Source organism: Hyposmocoma kahamanoa, unplaced genomic scaffold (genome assembly GCF_003589595.1).
Source record: "Hyposmocoma kahamanoa isolate Upper Pololo Valley unplaced genomic scaffold, ASM358959v1 101, whole genome shotgun sequence".
NCBI lineage: Eukaryota > Metazoa > Arthropoda > Insecta > Lepidoptera > Cosmopterigidae > Hyposmocoma > Hyposmocoma kahamanoa.
In genome coordinates this window covers 843,887-861,886 of record NW_020653333.1, presented here as the reverse complement: position 1 = coordinate 861,886, position 18,000 = coordinate 843,887, and the positions used below count along the sequence as shown (strand labels likewise).

The window sequence follows — 18,000 nt, the reverse complement described above, 5'->3', positions numbered from 1 at the left end:
TTCATATGAAGCTAAGTATTTGTATTTTGTATTTGAAGGTAAGTATATAAAATAATTTTGTAAATGTTATATTTCATTAAATAGAAATCTCAAGATTGTTTACATTTAGTTAAGTACGTAAACAAATGGAATTATAGCTAGCGGAATGCGCTTTTAGGAATTACTCAACGTTATTTTGATACACGTGATTACCAGTGATATACTAGACAGTCTTTTGAAAGTACCAGTACCTACATACTTCACTAGAAATTCTTCTAGTAAAATCTAAAGTTATCCTTTTAGGTGACGAATATTTATGCCTTCATTCCAGAGACTTCAGTCGACTCCGAGACGGAACGTGCAATCAAGTGATGAACTTTATGTTGCGGATGATCGTTGAGCTCCAGAAAGACATGGTTAAGCCTGGCAAAGATGACGCCGACGTCGTTATGCCCAAAAGATTACGAATAAAAGCTTGGAAATAAATTAAACTGTTTCATTCATTGACCTACCAATAAATGGACGTTGGGTGCGCGCTAACAATCGCGCAACTATCTTCGTTTGTTCAACTGACAGCGTGATTGTCAATCATGCAGTGCCATATATTAATAGCTTGTAAAAATTACTGCAGTAAAGTGTAAAAACAGATTTTGTATCATATTTTCACTAAACAAATATATTGTGTTATCATAATTCTCATTTAAAAGTGCTATTTTGTACAGTATTATATTACATGAATCGTAAATATAAATCACAAAATAATCAAATAGCTAACTGTCCTTTTTCTACACATTTCATGCGCAAAAGATGGAAAGAGACCCATTACGTCATTTTCAAGAAGCTTATATAAACTTCTTGGTCATTTTCAATTGTTCGAACCACAAGCCATTGAAATATTTAGAACAAAAAACTATAAAGTCGCTTTGATTTTAATCTTATTTTTAAAATGATTTTTTTATTAAACTTTTTTTTATTAATAATTTTGGCTTGGATACAAGTCCTTTGAGCCATGTCTTCGTTTAATTATGTTTCTGTAAATATGGCCGCCAGAAAGAGGATAGGCAATTTGAGGCGGCGTGCTTGGATTGACTCGAGATTCCTTAGAACGGGCCGATACGGGTATTTTTGTTCGAGATTCGTATAATTTCGCGTTATAATCTTCGATTAAGGCACAATAGCACTATCCTATTCCACTTTAAACTAGATTTCACAATATAATTGAAAGTCAAAATAAAAACGACACTTTTCCCTCCAAAAGGCCCAGAGCGAATCTTTTTTTTTTATTAAACGTTATCAATAACAAAATATTGTTGTACTCATTTTACAACTTGGGATTACCTATCAGAAATTAGAATATACATTTGCCCAAAATAACGTTAGTTCGAATTTTCCTAATGTCAAATGTATTTTTGTATTTTTTTAGGAAGATTACAAAACAAAAGCTAATATTGTATTTTTGAAAAGCATCAAAATTACTCGAAAACGTAACGGTTTTATTATAAATTGGTTTTCGGAATTATGGATATTTGAGTTTACGTTTAGTTGGAGTATCGGTACATTTATTATAGTACACGCTTATTTTAACATTTGTAGTAATATTTGCATGTATGTATCTGCTCAACTCTTTATTATTTATTGAAGTGAATTCGTACATTCGACATAATAATATACATAAAAATTAATTGATATTTACAATAAAGGCTTCTTCATTACTCTTGTGTTTAAGTAACTTTCTGTCGAAGCTAAATATGGTGCATTTTGTTAAGTTTCCAGTGGAAGCTGAATATGGTGCTTTTGGGCCCTTAAATTGTTGCAAGCAAAATTAGGCAGTACTGCAATAACATTACAATTTAAGTCAAATGTTTTAGTTTTTATATTTCGTTACATGTCACTACGTTTAAGGTATAGGTTAACTTCGGACAGATACCATTTGTTGGTAGGTCAATGGATCAATGGTTTCATTGATACTTTTTCAAAATAAATCAACTACTAACGCCATCTATCATTTTGATATAAAACAATTTATTTCTTATTTTAGTTAATTCTACTTGACACTAGATAGTACTTCAACAGTTGTGATAATTAATCCAACCATACTTCCAATAATAACTAGTATTTTATAACAGTTTCACACCTATTCCGTGCACTATAAAGAACTAGTCAAGATTTTTTTTTTGACATTTCACCGCGCTCGTGTCACCGTTGTGGAGTACACGTCGTCAGTTTTTATGTGTTTTTGGCACAAACTGATAAGATTTTGTGTTCAACGTGCTTTTTGTACAACTTAATACTTTTTTAAATCATGTCGTCTACTGAAGAGACTTCTCAACTCAAGGCTGGGCATCCACCTGCAGGTAATGGGTTACGTTTCAACCAAATCCTTTGTTTACATCTTTTTTTTCTTTTAATAATATTCCAAACATGTGTTCGTAAATCAATAAAAGACTCTACACCATATGGGAATTAAGTATAATCTAAATAATTCGGTTCTGAGTAATATTTCGGTAGGTAGTAATTTAATTTTTCATACGCTTATCTTGATCACGTATATTATGGTTGCAAAAACTATGACTTAGTAATAAAGATTACATGCGACCTTGAAAAATTATGTAGCGCTGACGTCAGGTTATGTATTAGCCTAAACTTTCTGGTTGGATGAGTTTTAAGATTTGTTTCAAACAAAAAATTTACCTGTATATCTATGTGCTACCCAGATACATAATATATGTCTAGATCTATATATATATATGGCATCAAGTACTTAAAATTAATTGTGTTTCACTAACCTCTATATTAGATTGTTTATGTCAAATTGATGTATTAATGTATATAGTAACTTAATTTTAATTCATTAAATATGAAATTTTAAAATAATTAAATCCCTGTTTGTTTTTCTGCATATATTTAAAAAAGTCACACAAGTAGGTACTGTTCTAAATTTAATTTTATCCTCTATAGGAAGGAAAACAAACAATCAATTAGTGAAGTACTCTTACTACATGTAACATATACCTTAGTAATAGGAAAAGGTTTAGTTTTTATTAGGCATTATGTGTGAAATGGGACAGAATTGAAATTTGCAATGGAATTTAAAATATTTTTTTTTAATTACCAGTATTGATATATTTTACTTGTACATTATAAACTTTACCTTATTTGCATGTATTTTGTGTAAAATTCAGCACATGCTGAAACACCAGTAAAGGAAACCTACTTTAGTCTCTGGTTCAAATAAAAATATTCATTCTTCAATTTTTATCATTTCATCGCGATTTAACGCTCTGAGTGGCACTGCAACTGTTTTGGACAGGTGTATCGCTTAACACCAGACACATGACTTGTTTGTCTCGTCATTTCAGATTATAAAAAAGAAATTATAAATTAGATCTCTAGTTTGGTTTATAAAATTGTATTTTCCTTAAACATAAATATAAATCTTAACATACAATTATGTATGTATGTACCATTGACTTACAATTATATGGACGTCGGGTCCGCGCTAAAAAGTGTCCGCACTTGTAAGGCGCTAAAATCGTATACAGAGCGCCAAACTCCGCTTTAGCATTATATATTGCAATCACTGGGTGTTCGCAAGCAGGCAACACGTTTGCGTAATGCACTGTCATTTTACAACGTCTTCAAAAAAGATATATAAGAGACTATAAGTAAAAGAAGTGCTAATGGTTTTTGTACCCTATTGTAAGAAAAGGGATAAGTCGTTCCAAAAAATAACATTCATCAGTGCAAATAATATTTCTTCAACTATACTTTTAACAATATTGTTTTCACTATCCACAGTTAAGGCTGGTGGCATGCGCATAACTCAGCACAAGAGTCCTCATGCAAAAGACGCTAAGGAGCCCGCAAACGAAGATATGACCGGCCTCTCAGGCCCTTCCCCTGTCCCTACAAACCCTGTCTCTATCGCTGGAGCACCAAACCGAGGAGACCGAGATTTCACACCAGAGGCAGCGCGAGTGGCCCACAGTCCAAAGCCACCATCGCACATTAACGTCAAACCAGCTCCTCACATTCAACAGCCACGAAAGTAGATTGATGACATATAACATTATTAAAGGGCAATATTCTGTAACGTTTATGGTAATAATAAGTAAAAGATGCCATTAAAATGCTAATGAGATTTCAAATACCAGCTTGAGGCCATCCATGTAATGCTATAAAAAATAAGTATCGTACCATGAAGTTACATACGTCATGATATTGAATTTGTGTTAGGTGTTATAGCAGATTTTACGTCAATACAATTGAATTTTTTTACACCGGTTACAATTTGCCGCTTTCATAAACAAGTAGTAAAGGAGTCACCACACTTATCGACACAAAATCGCAATAATCCGCCAGAAAAAGCTTTATATATATGTAATGTAATAACAACGAGAGATGTTATATGTAACTTGTCCATTTTTTACCCTCAGAGAGGGACGCCAGTAAATTTATTATTGTTTTAAAAAATAAAAGACATGTTTATGATTGTTACGAACCGTTTAGTGATAAAAAAAAAGAAATTGAAAATTGTTTAATGAATCAAAAATGTTAAAGAAGAACTATGATTGTGTATGACTATGGTTGGCGGCTGGTTTTGTATATTTTTCGCTTCCGCGACATTTAAAAAAAAATATTGTTACGTGTGTTCTGTTTTGTGAAAGCGGGACACTTTTAGGTATTTTGCGGACAGCGGGACACGAGGTCTAAAAGCGGGACATATGATCGCGTTAGTTGTACGTTTCGCGTCGGCAACCCGAGCGGAAGCGACATACACATCATCTTTTTCGGTCTTATTGTACGAACATAAAGTTTTTTCTGACCGCCTGTGCGATGACTCCATAATGCGTTAAATATTTTGAAATTTATACTCACTCTTCACATAGTTAGAGCCAAAATTTGGTAAAGTTCAATTTTACAATTTTAACACCTTAGACAAATTCAAGTTGCCTTAATGTTATTATCGAAAGAATGTAGGTAAATTTGATTACATATATATATATTTTAAGGATTGTTTGATAAGATTTTATCACAATCATTTCAAAAGTCAATACAAGTATCACCATTCTTGGTTTTGCAGTTGATCTTCATTTGGATACCGAACAAAGAAAAACAGATTTTCATTAAATTATATTCTCTTGGTTACGAGACATTTATTTATTTATATTTCGCTCTTACTCATGGACATAATTTTCTAACCGACTCTTGCCGAGTCTACACCGATGAGTGTAAGTGACACCTTTAACTACATCTTTGCCATTAAAGGTTTAGCTGACATGTCAACCGACATGCTGTTATTATACGATAGAAAATTGGAAAATATCAAGCAATACAAGACCTTATTATTAATGTCGCTGTAATCATATTTACTAGCATTCTGCTATTGCCTAGTGATTAGATTGATATATTAAGAGAATTTGTATTATAAATAAGTCAGAGTGTTTATTTATTATCGTAATCAGTTACAATTATATTCTTTACTATAACAACCTAATCTAAAGGCTTGTAACGCCGGATGCACATTAGACCTTGTGAAAAGGGTCTTACTGCGTTTTATAACAAAATACTGCTCAAGCGTTTTTTTTCTTTGTCAACAATCGGTCTTCTGTTTGAAATACATTTATATGAATGCATTATACATATAATAATTATAGGAATTTTGTACTGTAATTAAAACAGCAAAATACATCGTAAACGTAGTACGTAAGCAACCATATCTTATAATCATTATAAGTTTGTAAAAAATAGAGAAATTCCATAAGAAATGTATAAAGACTGTCACTTGTCATACATAAGAAAACCAATCATGTAGAAACATTTTTATCAAATCTTTATTTACTTTAGAATTTTCATAAAGAGCTCAATATTGCAGAAAGGAAACTATATGTTCATTCAGGCCACCCCATAGACCCCATACAGGTGCAAAAGAAACTTGTTTTGACCTTTATTATTAAACTACCTTTTTTATTAAACTAAATACAGTTTTTTAGCACAAAAACTTTTCTTGAAATATCTTTGTTATTCTATGAATATTCCAAATTTTATAAGGCTTAAAGTAATTAAACCAACTGGTATTTCTCATAAAAAAATAAAAACAAAATGCATTAAAATAAAAATCCAGAAAAAGTGTGCAATTCTACTAAAAAGATTGTAATGTTAAAATAAACTAGTTAAGTTGAAAAGTTATTCTAAATTCTACGTAAGCAATAGTTTTGATGTTAGAACGTATGATAAAAAAAATTGAAATTTTATATTGTTATATTTCTTTGGTGCTCGGTATTAGTTGCATTTTATTTACATTCCTATTTTATCAGATAAAAAGTTGTTCTCTGTATTTTACTGCAACGTCACATGGCGTACCTATTTCTGCCGCCAAGCAGAAATGTGAGCATTACTGCGTTCCGGTTGTGAAAGGTGAGGGTGCTGGTGAAATGACAAGCACATGGGACTTGTCAACTTATGTCTCAGGATACCGGGTCCAGTGGCAGTGCCCCCAGATTTAATTGAAGATAACAACTTTTGTGCCTTCATTATATAGATTTCCAATAGTGTTGGAACTATTATTATTTTATTAACTATTATCAATCTAAAAAGGTCGATGGATTATTATTTATTTTTTTATCTTTTTTGGCAACTCGACAGCCCAGCAAAATATGAAGAACAACGCTTTACTTAATTGTTATTGTAATCAAAATACAGTTTACGAACTGAAAATATTGTAAAAATATATATTAATTACTTTTATTTTGTAATAACATGGTCATCATAATTACGTTTTGGGACCATGCGGTTTTTTGTAATATTTTAATATTTCTTAGTAGTTTTTAAATATTATAATTGTGAAATTAATATTGTGTTTCATTAAATATGTATGGTTCAACGATTAGTGCCGGCTTTACCTATGGCGCAGGGGGCACGGAGCGCCACTCGCAACGCCTACGAAGAACCTACAGCGATCGCGGCACAAGCGCAATAAACGGACTATTGCTTCCCAACATCTGCATCCGAATTTTCGATCACTGGGGAAAATATTATATAACTATTCCATTTTGATCGCATGCCTACTAGAGGGCGCCAGGGCGCGTGGGCTAGGGCTGGACTCTGTCCTCGATAGTGGAGGAAATTCAAATCATCAGGGAACTAGCTATCTTCTACAGGTTATTAAAAAAGTAATTTGCATATAAAAATAGGCGTTTTGAGGTGGCGACCGCAAAGAAAATCGGATTTTCCATGTTAAAAACTCGTCAACCTATTTTTATATATTATTTTTTATTTGTAAATGAAAACAGGAGATTATAATGTAACAAAATTTTCATTTTTAACTACGTTTATTTACAAAAAGTCAGTTTCATTCGATTGTTATTATTAAATATATTTCAATTAAGTTTTCTCTTTTGTGTTCCGTAATAAATCATCAGGGGACTATGAACTTATTTTACTGTAAGAAAATATAAGTTGTATTTCCAAAAGAAAATTGTTTAAATTATATCGTGCAATGGATTTCTCTGCGTCTACATCACACTCTTCCAAACCTACGTAAGCAGTTTAAAACTTTATCCTGCTTCGTTAACATCAAAAGAGACGAAATATATTTTCAAAAATCATTTAATTACGATATTAATACAAACTTATTAACAAAAATACCCTACTATAAATACTTACGCCTTAAGAGGCTCATTCTTTAGGCACATCTCAAATTAAAAATTACTTCTATAAAATAAAATCTCTCTAAAAATGACTACTTTTGATAGCTATGCCTTAATAATCCACGTGGTCAAAATCAGTAAGAACTTCAAGTTCACCAATCACGTGTTCTCGAATGACAATTTCAAACCGACCAATCACGTTGCTTTAATCATATCGGAGAGTATTAAGAAATTCAAAGTGGCCAACCACGTGGCTTCATAACGATGATAATTACCATCAAACGAATTGGAACCATATGGTGCTACAAACCACACTATCATTAAATGTACCAGATAGCTTCAATTGGAGTGGAGTATGTATGAATATAGTATTAGTCTATTTTTTTCATCATTTTCGTGACTTCGTCAAGTCTTGGAAAAGTTCGTTGTATAAATCTGAAATAAAAGCTTTCATTGTTAATTGTTCTCGAAACTCCAAGAGCTATTATGCTTATAACTTAAACAATAAAAGCTATGTATTCATAAACCACGCACACAACACAACATATCATGAATTTAGATCGTGTTGCATAAGGGACTCACCATACCTATCGACTTGGAATTACATTAAGCTGGTCAGAAAAAACTTCATGTCCTGTAGTAAGAGCTAAAAAAGAATAGAAGGTGCACAAAAAGAGCCTCCTCGCACTACATTACCTACGTAGTGCGGGGAGGAACCATTTCTTTCCTGAACGTCTGACACACCCGGGCCAACAATCGGCGTACACCTACTTCACGTCGACTGGCAAATCCTTTCACCGTAATGGCAATTGTATGCCATCGGTAAGATAAGAAAAAGAAGATGAAGAAGTACATACATAATGCTTTTTCTGATCGACTTAATAAAAATGGAAATAAATTACTTTGTTACCCTATGATCCCTAAAATCGCTGCGATTGTATTAAATAATTTTATTAATGCAGGTCAGTTTCCCACCCTTCATCCGCATAAAATAAATGATACAAACGCATATGCGGTCACAAACGCCACCATCACCAAAATTAAGCCGACAGGTGCTTCACCTCTCTACGAGGCAATCTCAGGAGTTGTTGATTGTTCGACACTCGGCCGAAGAATTACGACCACAACACATGGTGACCGGCTTAATACGATTACGTGTCGATAAATGTAGTCGCTCCCTAATGAGTGTTGTAGTTATACTATCATACTGATTGTTTTTGTAGTTCACCTTGAAAACTAGCGTAATTTTTACATAGATAGTATTACACTATCACTGTTCTTAATTAAATTAAAAATTAAAATGTTTCCTTGATTAGGTTTAGATCCATTAATAATTTAACATTATATTTCATGACATATTACAATTATTTAAAAGAAAATTATTATTTAAGAGTTAAATAAATACTTACAATTAAGTGAATTTAATTGAATTAAAGGTACCCCAGTGTTACCATTGTTGAAATTTGAAATTACCCGTAAGTTATTACGATGACGACGCAATATTCATATAATCCTTATTGTAGCATCTAATTATTTCCATAATGTTCTAATATACCCAGAAGTAGTCTCGCAAAGATGTAAGATTTCGTACTTCTACATTGAAGGCGCGCTAAATATAAGATACTTACCTCCTCTTCAGACTCAAGCCGATTGCCGCGTCCCGAATTTTCTCTAACAAATCTGCCAGATAACTCACCTGCGATTAAAAGTCAGTTATGTTGTGGCACCGTTCTAAATTCTAATCGGAACCAACGTCTGTTGCATCGTAGTTGCACCACAACAGACGTTTTGGTTCGAGCCCAATCAGATCGAAGGATTTTTTTTTGTATTTGTTCGATCGTTGCATAAATAATTATAACAAACTAGTGGAGTATTTTCACAAAAATAATATGAATATTATGGTAGTAAAAATATCGTGACATTCAACAAGTTTAACCCTTGGCCAGTAGGTACTTAAAAAGTACCGCACACTAAAATGTCAATCTTACTTTCCTTGCCGTAGTGCTTATACTTTTTTTTTTAATATTATATTAGATAACATCACATACGTTATTCTGATCCCAAAGTAAGTAACTAAAGCACTTGTATTATGGAAATCGGAAACAATGACGATACCCCAAACACCCAGACCCGAGACAATATAGAAAAGCTAGCTTTCTACATTGATTGGCCGGGCATCGAACCCGGGACCTCAGAGAAGGCGACACCATGCAAACCGATGTGGAAGCCACTCGACCACGGAGGTCGTCATATAAAATATTGAATGCATGTAAATCATTGAACTTTATCAGTACGTTGTTGATACTTCTTTATGGAAAAGCAGTAGGCGTCAACTGCATAGAGAGTACTTGGAAATCGTAATTGGTTTTTTGAGATACATATAACTAAATTGGCTATCCCGTAGGTACTATTATTATATGCTATTTAATTTTACGGTAAACACTGTAAGTTACTATCCATTCGTGAGTTAATAAACTTACCAATTAATTAAGGACCACACTATAACTGTTAAAATGTAATATACCACAAATAAAATCGCTCTCAAATTGCATGAGGAATGAGGAAAATCGATGAAAGTGCATTTATTTTAATCCCAAAAGTGTCAACTGTGGTTCTTTTGCAGAGATGCTCGAGCGTTTATAATGCAGTGCGTACATCCCGTCAATAATTCAAAAGCAATAAAATACACGTTCCCATATAAAAAAATTGGGAAAATAATTAGGTACAAGAATAATAATGTTTGGGTTTAGTAGCAGTTAGTAGTAGTAGGTTAGGCAAGGTTTATACTTACGTTTCGGTTCCAAGGTCTGTAAAGCAAAAACTCTTATTAGTTACTAGAGGAGACGAATACAGCGACTTCTTGTGGCATTTATTTTATTTCCGATTATTCCCGAAATCGGGGGGAATTTCCGTACCACATGGCGATTTCAGTCAAATTTTCTAATTATCCAGACTTTGTTTCACTTTTTTATATTTCGGTGAGTGTTCTTTCATAAGCTCTATCAGCTGATTTCGCCCGCCCCTTTTACCATCACACATACAAACTTACGGCGTGACATCGCGATTTGGTACCAGTATGATCACGAAAAAGAAATGTAATGGGAGTCTGCATCGAGTATATAACCAGAAATAGAGACGACAATATTTAATTTGTTTGAAAACTATTCTTCCAAATCATTACTGTGACAACTGCGCTGTGATTGGCCACCTTCGTCAATTGTTTCACTTCAAATCGACCAGTGTAACTTAAGCTTTACTATAATAGACGAAAATTGCAAAATTGCACATTTAATATTTAATTACCGATGAAATGTGATTCCGTTTGTTTTGTAATTAGATGTTTTGCTGTTTTTCCCACACCACCGAATGGAACAGTATCTTTATTACAATAAATACAGAATATTTTTGGGATATTCGGAGACGTACACACAGGTCAGTTGTTGGCGCTGCATTATTTCAGTTTTTTAATTCGTAATTTCAGCGCAAACGAGAGTTGATATTTAAAAGTGATATAGGGTATAAGGCCCATTTACCTGGTGAGCTGCCAGGTATGGATGGCCATTATTTCGTCTATTTCTAGTTATTTATATACTCGATGGGAGTTTGAATATACATACATAACTACACGTTTATAAATAAAAAATATATATAAAAAAATTTTGCGCATTCCATAATGTGTGCAACAACCCGCGCCATGCAACGCGAGTGCATCGCGACATTTTGCACTTTTGTAGTAGTTTGTAGTTACACTATTGTAGTAGTTTGTAGTTCTATTCTACCGTCCACTAACGAAAACGCGGCTAAGTGACAAATGGTCAAACAAACTCTTTTAAAACAGTTAAAATTAGTTAACGTCTTCGACTTATCAGAACAGATGCAACGGATGCAAAGCTGAAATATCATTAAACAATAATCTAAAAACGGGGTTATGGTTTTTATGATATCTCAAAAAATTATTTTGTCCCTAGCCGCGTTTTAGTGAGAGCACGGCAGTATTATATTTAGTCCCACAATGCCGTCAAGCTTGTGGTCCTTGAACTTACTATGTAAGTAATAAAACTTGCAATTCTAGTAGCAGTAGAGCTCCTTGCGAAGGAGTTTGTCTAGGGAAGTACTGCCTCCTTACTTATTTCTGCCGCGAAGTAGTAATGCGAGCATTACTGCGTTCCGCTTCTGAAGGGTGAAATTACAGGTACATGGGACTTGTCAACTAATGTCTCTTCGCGACGAGCGCAGTGGTAGTGCCCCTCAGATCTTTTGGCACTGCAACTGTTATGGACAGGCGTGTCGCTTTCCACTAGGAGTATCTTAAAAAAATCCGTTTTGCTTAAAGACTCTTAAATTTTGATTGCACCTCTGTGCGTGAAACCGCTCAGCGCGCCGAAAACACCAAATTAAATTTTTTGGTGTGTAAAAATTAAGGTAAATTGGTTAGCATCGCAAATAGGAATGGTACTTACCGTCTCCAAGGTAGGTCTGTACATGCTTTTCTTGACATGCGCGTCTTTGTCGCTCCCCACTTGTGCCACCGCTGTTGTATAAACAATTGCGTTTTAATGTTATATGTAATTGATCTTTTTTTTTCTTTTTTTGTGCCAGGCAACTACACCAATTGCCTCCAGGACTCAAACTAGGGAATTCCCTGTAGTATGAGTGTCAGAACAGTGGAATTCTGAGGCACTTCCCAGAACACCCAGACCAGAATCAGTTTAGTAAAGTTAATTTCCCAAATTGGCCCTGCGGTGATCCGAACCCCGGTCCTCAGCATCCAGCGCCCACAATATAAACCGTTAGGCCACCGAGATCATCAAATTTATACAAAACACTCCAAAAAGTCAATAAACCATAGCTTTATTTTTTGGTCATTTTCTGTGTATTTTTGTAAAGAGCCGAATTTATTTATTAGTCTAAGTTTATTAGTATTAAACTCCTAGAATTTTGTGAAAAAAAATAAAGAAACAAAAAACAAAATTTCAAAAAAAGCTAATTGTGTGAAAAAAAGACTCAAAAAACAAAATAAAAACAGAACAGGTCCAAAAATTTAATTGGCGTTGTGTTCATTGGAGGTATCGATCTGTGAACTTGCCGAGACCAATTTACTGAGCCCAAACACGAGGGCTCTACTATTATACAGGCTTTATATTTGAAAATGAGACATATTCATACATGTCATAGTAAATCATGTTACAACTTAACATAGACTAAAATAAAATTAGGATATGGGACAGAACAAAAAATAAATCAACAAAATGTGTTTTGAAGTGTACATAGGAATAAACCGTTTCCCTTTACGCTTGATTTCGAGTGCAATGGGAATACTACCAAGCGAGTGCGGAGTGAGAAAGCAACAATAACAATGATTTCACATTTACGTTTTAGCTTCTGTTAATTATTTTTTACTTGAATTATCATCAAAATGTTTTACGTACTAAAAAATATAAGTTTATGTTTTAGTAACTAGTTATCATTTAATAAGAATTGTGAAATCAAATTATTTACAATGATTGATTTTTTAGTTATTTACACTTACGTGGTACGGAGCAAATGTTCAAAATGTCCACCGTTTTCCACAATGCATAGTCTAGCATGGCATAATAAATTTTGTTTTAAATTGTACAACACAAACACATTTTGTCTCACAGTATAAAATGCTGAGATAATTCTCTAACGCAATACTTCGACACTGCTCATCTCCTCCGCGTAAACTCCGATTTGGGAACATTTCAATAGCTTGCCTCACGTTAAAATAAATATCCATTTGACGTTAGAATAAATATCCATTTTGCGGCGATAGGGCGAGCGGATATAAAAATAATTTACGTGTCTTGGTTAGATCAAGGTCACGCGTGCACTGAGCAATTTCGCGTATGCGCTCGCGCCCCCGCCCCCGAGCTGTGCTTTGTTTTTCGCCGCCGTGTCGCCACCCGCCGCTGTGTCAGAGCACTAATAGTGATATGCATAGATTTCGATAACTAATGTTGTTCTCAAGTAGTACTCGATAAAAAAAAATAAAAAAAATTTTTTTGTAAACTGAAATTCATTAGCTTATTATTTCTTTGGATTCAGAATCAGGAATATAACGCACTCTATAAGTATGTCCCACTTTCAAATATACGGCCTGTATAAGTAATAAAAAGTAAGTTGAGTAGCCTGTACACTGCCCTGTTGGAGTATCAGATCAAGGTAATATTATTGTAATGTCATCGGATTTCCAAAGTCATAAACTTCAAGTTGATCAAACACTTGGACACAAAATGAATCGTCCCTGGAAAGGCGAAATTACTAACCTCCAAAAGAGCCCCTTTGGAGGATAATAATTTCGCCTTTCCTGTCAAATAAGTAATATTCGACAAAATTAAAAGTCAAGTATCAAGTACGAAGCTCCATTCGCATCACGCGTCTTTTCATTTGGTCAAGTATTGCTTATTTGGCAGTAATTGTTTCGGACGGATGTCGAACGGACATCGAGAGTAGACCCCCAGTGACGTAAATAAATAAACATTCATTGTATGATTTCAATCTTGAAAGTGGCGCCAGTGGTTATGAATATTTCATAATACAAGGGAAGAGCACTTACAACCAATCTTACTCCCCCAAACAGATTCCCGGTAGTTAACCCGTCGCGCACCACCGCGGCGCCGCTTGCGTCCTCCGCGCTGTGAAAGAGTGCGTCGCGAGTCGCTCGACAGCCGACGAGCCACTCGGTGGTATAGGCAACGGGACGAACTGTTTGACATCTGAAAATGAAAAATTGTATATGTATAGATGTAACTTACAATATTGAACGAAAAGAAGTCTCTTACATAGTTCCCTTCAGGATCTCAGTTGTACATTGAGATGCTTAATCCATTTTCGTCAAAATTGTTAGATAGATAAGTTTTAAAGGACAACAATGTTTGAAACCTGCCAGTATATACCTACTATGAAATTTTGACGTAATTAAATAAAATCCATAGGCACCTAGTATCACCTAGTAGCACCAAATATCTTCAGGGCTTTGTCGAGGATGTCTACCAAAGCCCGTATATGTTGGTTTCTTCGCGATCATGCGTATAAAAGCAAATTCAGAAAACAGTAGAGTGAAGATGATTGCGGACAGGTGTGAGGGTCTCATCCTCTAATATCCTTTTACTGGTAGGATTATTTATATGTGCAGAATTGGTCTATTCAAAAGCAACATGTCTTAAAGGGAAGGACGACTTAGTGCAATATTTAAAAAGCACAGAGAACTGACGATCTCATACCCTACAACTGACAACAAATTTGCGCTACTTCCTCAATACCGTGTCAATTTTTGCCGATTTGTGTGCCATATAAAAGAAACCTTGTCGTCGCTGCAACAATACATGTGTAAAGTCGAAAATCAACTTACCAGCTCACACTGCGTGTCATCAACTTCGTCTTCCATAATATCCATTTCGTCACTGTCCTTGGCTGGCACGATCAGCAGCTTCGTTTCCGGACACCCAATGCTCACCATCAGTTGAGAGGACTTGGGGAATATCAACCGGTGGGCTGTTCTGTCAAAAAAATCATAGAATGAATGACATTGACTTACTTAAAATATTATTACAATGTCGGATCGGACCCGAGACCTGCTCATCCAGTCCCCACAGTGCAAACCGTTGGCGTTGAGCCACGGAAGTTGTCAAAAAAAAAACTTTAATACAACTACAAATCGTCGGTGTTTCGAAGAAAGAGCGAAAGCGCCATTTTGAAAAATTTTTCAGGGAAGCAAGTTGTAGTTTTTCACGACTGTTTTAAAATAATTACGTCCAGTTTTAAATTCAATTTTAAAACATAAACTTTATTAAAACCAAAATGGAATTTAAAACCAGAGCGTGAATATTTTAAAACCCAAACATACTCCCGCGAAAAATTTTTCAAAATGGCACTTTCTCTCTTTCTACAAAACACGGACGAATTAACACCTCTTTTTTTTTTTAGGAGTAACACCTGCCTAAATTCTACGTACCAGGGTAGATTTATAATAAAAAGAGCAGTGGTAGCCTAGTAGTACAACGTTTATTTCTCTAATTTCTAACTATACACATATTTGTGCATGTTAAGTAGCAATATATCTTGCTCAAAGTAACCATCGTGATGAAACATGCATCCTCCTGAAGTGTTCCCCTTGCGCTATAACATGGAGTTCTTCAAAAGACGTGTAAACAAGGTTCTCCGGAGTCGGCAACGCATGGGTGATGCCTCTGGTATTGCTCGTGTCCATGGGCGACAATGACCACCTCCCATCAAGTGGCTTGTCTGCTCGTTTGCCTACTGGTTAACATAAAAAAAAAAAAAAATGCATATCGAAGAACATAACCCTTGACAAACGTAATTTCCCCGACCGCCAAAGCCCTATTCTTAAAGGAGATACTTGCCCAGCAGTGAGACATTCATTTGTGAATGTTTAGCAACAATACATTTTTTTTATAATATCAAGTGACGGGACGAACAAGTCGTGTGCCTGGTGGTAAGTTACATGCCTGTCCATAACAGTTGCAGTGCCACTCAGAGCTTTAAATCACAAAAATCTGAGGGGCACAGCCACTACGCCCGTCACCCTGAGACATAAGTTGACAAATCCTATGTGCCTGTAATTACACCAGCACCTTACCCTTCAAAACCGGAACGCAGTAATGCTGACATTACTGCTTAATAAGGCGGCAGAAATAGTTAAGGTGGCAATACTTCCCTGGACGAACTCTTTCACAAGGAGCTCTACAATATAATACAATTACAATACAATACATACCAACAGTGAAGGAACACATCGTGATGAAGATGATACCCAAGCCTTGGAAAACGTGAAGTCCCCAACCCGCATTGAGCTAGCGTGGTGGACTATGACATAAAAATCTCTCAGCTATGCGCAACAGTAGGGCTTGTAATGAGTGAATGATGAAATGATGAAAATTTTTATCAATAACTCTATTACCTAGGAATATAGCAAGGTGGCTGGAATACTTCCCTGGTGGCCAGATCTTGGCAGACACCGTCAATCAGCACGATATCCTCCATTAATTCGTTAACAACAAAAACCTGAAAAATTCATCAGTGTTCTTAGGTTTTCGCGATTGTTACACATAGGAAATGAAACTATTTTTGACAGTCGACCGTGACCATGGGACCTGTAAAGGGTCCTAAACGTTGGTTTATTTGAAAAAACAAACACGCGATTGAAATCTGGAAAAATAATTTCATTTCCTACATCAAAAATTCTCATTATTTAAAGCATATTGGCAAAACTTTTACACAAGCAGCCTATGGGTGAAGTATACACAGAGAACCCTGAATACATTAAGGGTACAATATAACAACGCTTTTAGGATCCTAATGGGGCTGCCGCGACATTGTAGTGCATTGTAATGTTCACGGAGGCGCACACAGATGGCTTTCACGCCATTATGCGCAAGAAAGCTGCCTCACTCATGATGCGTGTGCGCGGCAGAGCTAATAGCATCCTAGCCGTCGTTGCCAACAGGCTGGACTGCCCCTACATATAATACATTGGGTGCAACTACACGTGTGTAGGGTAGTGGTCTAGACGTGGCATTTCACTAGAATTAAGTAATTTTGATATTGTATCAATTATAGCACGTAAGAAAAATTTACTGTATTACTAACATTACTATGGATCATGGTCCGAAATAAATCAGTAGTTTAACCCAATGTCACGATATGGTCACGATGATCGAAGAGTTTTTTTTATGATACTAAGTAATGGAACGAACAAGTCATGCGCCTGATACCACATGTGCCACTTAAAGTTTTAAATCTCAAAGATCTGAGAGGCACTGCCACTGCGCCCGTCACCCTTAGACATAAGTTGAAAAGTCCCATGTGCCTGCTATTTCAGCACCCCTACCCTTGAAAAACGAAACGCAGTAATGCTCAGAAATAGGTAAGGTAGTACTTCCCTGGACGAACTCTTTCACAAGCACCTCTATTGCTACTAAAAAATTACTTACTTAAAGTATAGTAGATGGGTGATTTTCAGGTAAGTTTTTTGTACTCAATTTTGATGACAATTTCTTTTTATTTAAATATTGGTAGAATACCATCATGAAGCATTACTTAATATTCGAGTGTGGTAACCTGAAATATTGTTTAATATTTTACCATGATATATTCGAGTAATTAAATAATAAAAATTGTCACCAAAATTGAGTACAACAAACTTACCTGAAAATCACTGAGGTACAAATAAATTACTTACTACTACTCCTGCATCTAAATTTAAAATTACAAGTCGATACAACTTCAAATGGCTTTCGTTGATTCCGCATAACACATATAGTAAAATAGAGGATGTACACTGATTATTATTATTATTGTTCTCACTATTGTTATTATTTACATTTTTCTC

The 18,000-nt window shown here is 35.0% G+C and overlaps 2 protein-coding genes across 4 annotated transcripts in view; one reads left to right on the top strand and one right to left on the bottom strand.

Annotated features, from left to right (window-relative positions):
- The first annotated feature begins 2,167 nt into the window (after positions 1 to 2,167).
- LOC113230494 (death-associated protein 1) lies at positions 2,168 to 7,223 on the top strand. The gene is made up of 2 exons (XM_026464455.1): positions 2,168 to 2,333; positions 3,778 to 7,223. Exons 1-2 carry the CDS (start codon positions 2,282 to 2,284, stop codon positions 4,029 to 4,031), a joined length of 306 nt encoding a protein of 101 aa, XP_026320240.1. The 5' UTR covers positions 2,168 to 2,281; the 3' UTR covers positions 4,032 to 7,223.
- Positions 7,224 to 7,712: 489 nt separating this feature from the next.
- Positions 7,713 to 18,000, bottom strand: part of LOC113230555 (sodium/hydrogen exchanger 10-like) — a 35,362-nt gene continuing 25,074 nt past the window's right edge. The window contains exons 16-22 of one of the 3 annotated variants that reach the window (XM_026464554.1): positions 16,570 to 16,673; positions 15,001 to 15,148; positions 14,206 to 14,365; positions 12,089 to 12,159; positions 10,420 to 10,435; positions 9,257 to 9,324; positions 7,713 to 8,063 (exon numbers count right to left, since the gene is read on the bottom strand). In XM_026464554.1, the coding sequence (XP_026320339.1) occupies positions 8,034 to 8,063; positions 9,257 to 9,324; positions 10,420 to 10,435; positions 12,089 to 12,159; positions 14,206 to 14,365; positions 15,001 to 15,148; positions 16,570 to 16,673 (597 nt within the window). In that variant the 3' untranslated portion in view covers positions 7,713 to 8,033. Of the gene's footprint in view, positions 8,064 to 9,256; positions 9,325 to 10,419; positions 10,436 to 12,088; positions 12,160 to 14,205; positions 14,366 to 15,000; positions 15,149 to 16,569; positions 16,674 to 18,000 lie in introns of those variants that run through there. The other 2 variants (XM_026464564.1, XM_026464573.1) reach the window with 2 other exon arrangements.

Excerpts from the sequence above, each read along its gene's own strand:
- LOC113230494 (XM_026464455.1), top strand. The coding sequence starts at position 2,282 with ATGTCGTCTACTGAAGAGACTTCTCAACTCAAGGCTGGGCATCCACCT. Across the intron at positions 2,334-3,777 it reads GGCTGGGCATCCACCTGCAG|TTAAGGCTGGTGGCATGCGC; the intron begins GTAATGGGTTAC and ends CACTATCCACAG.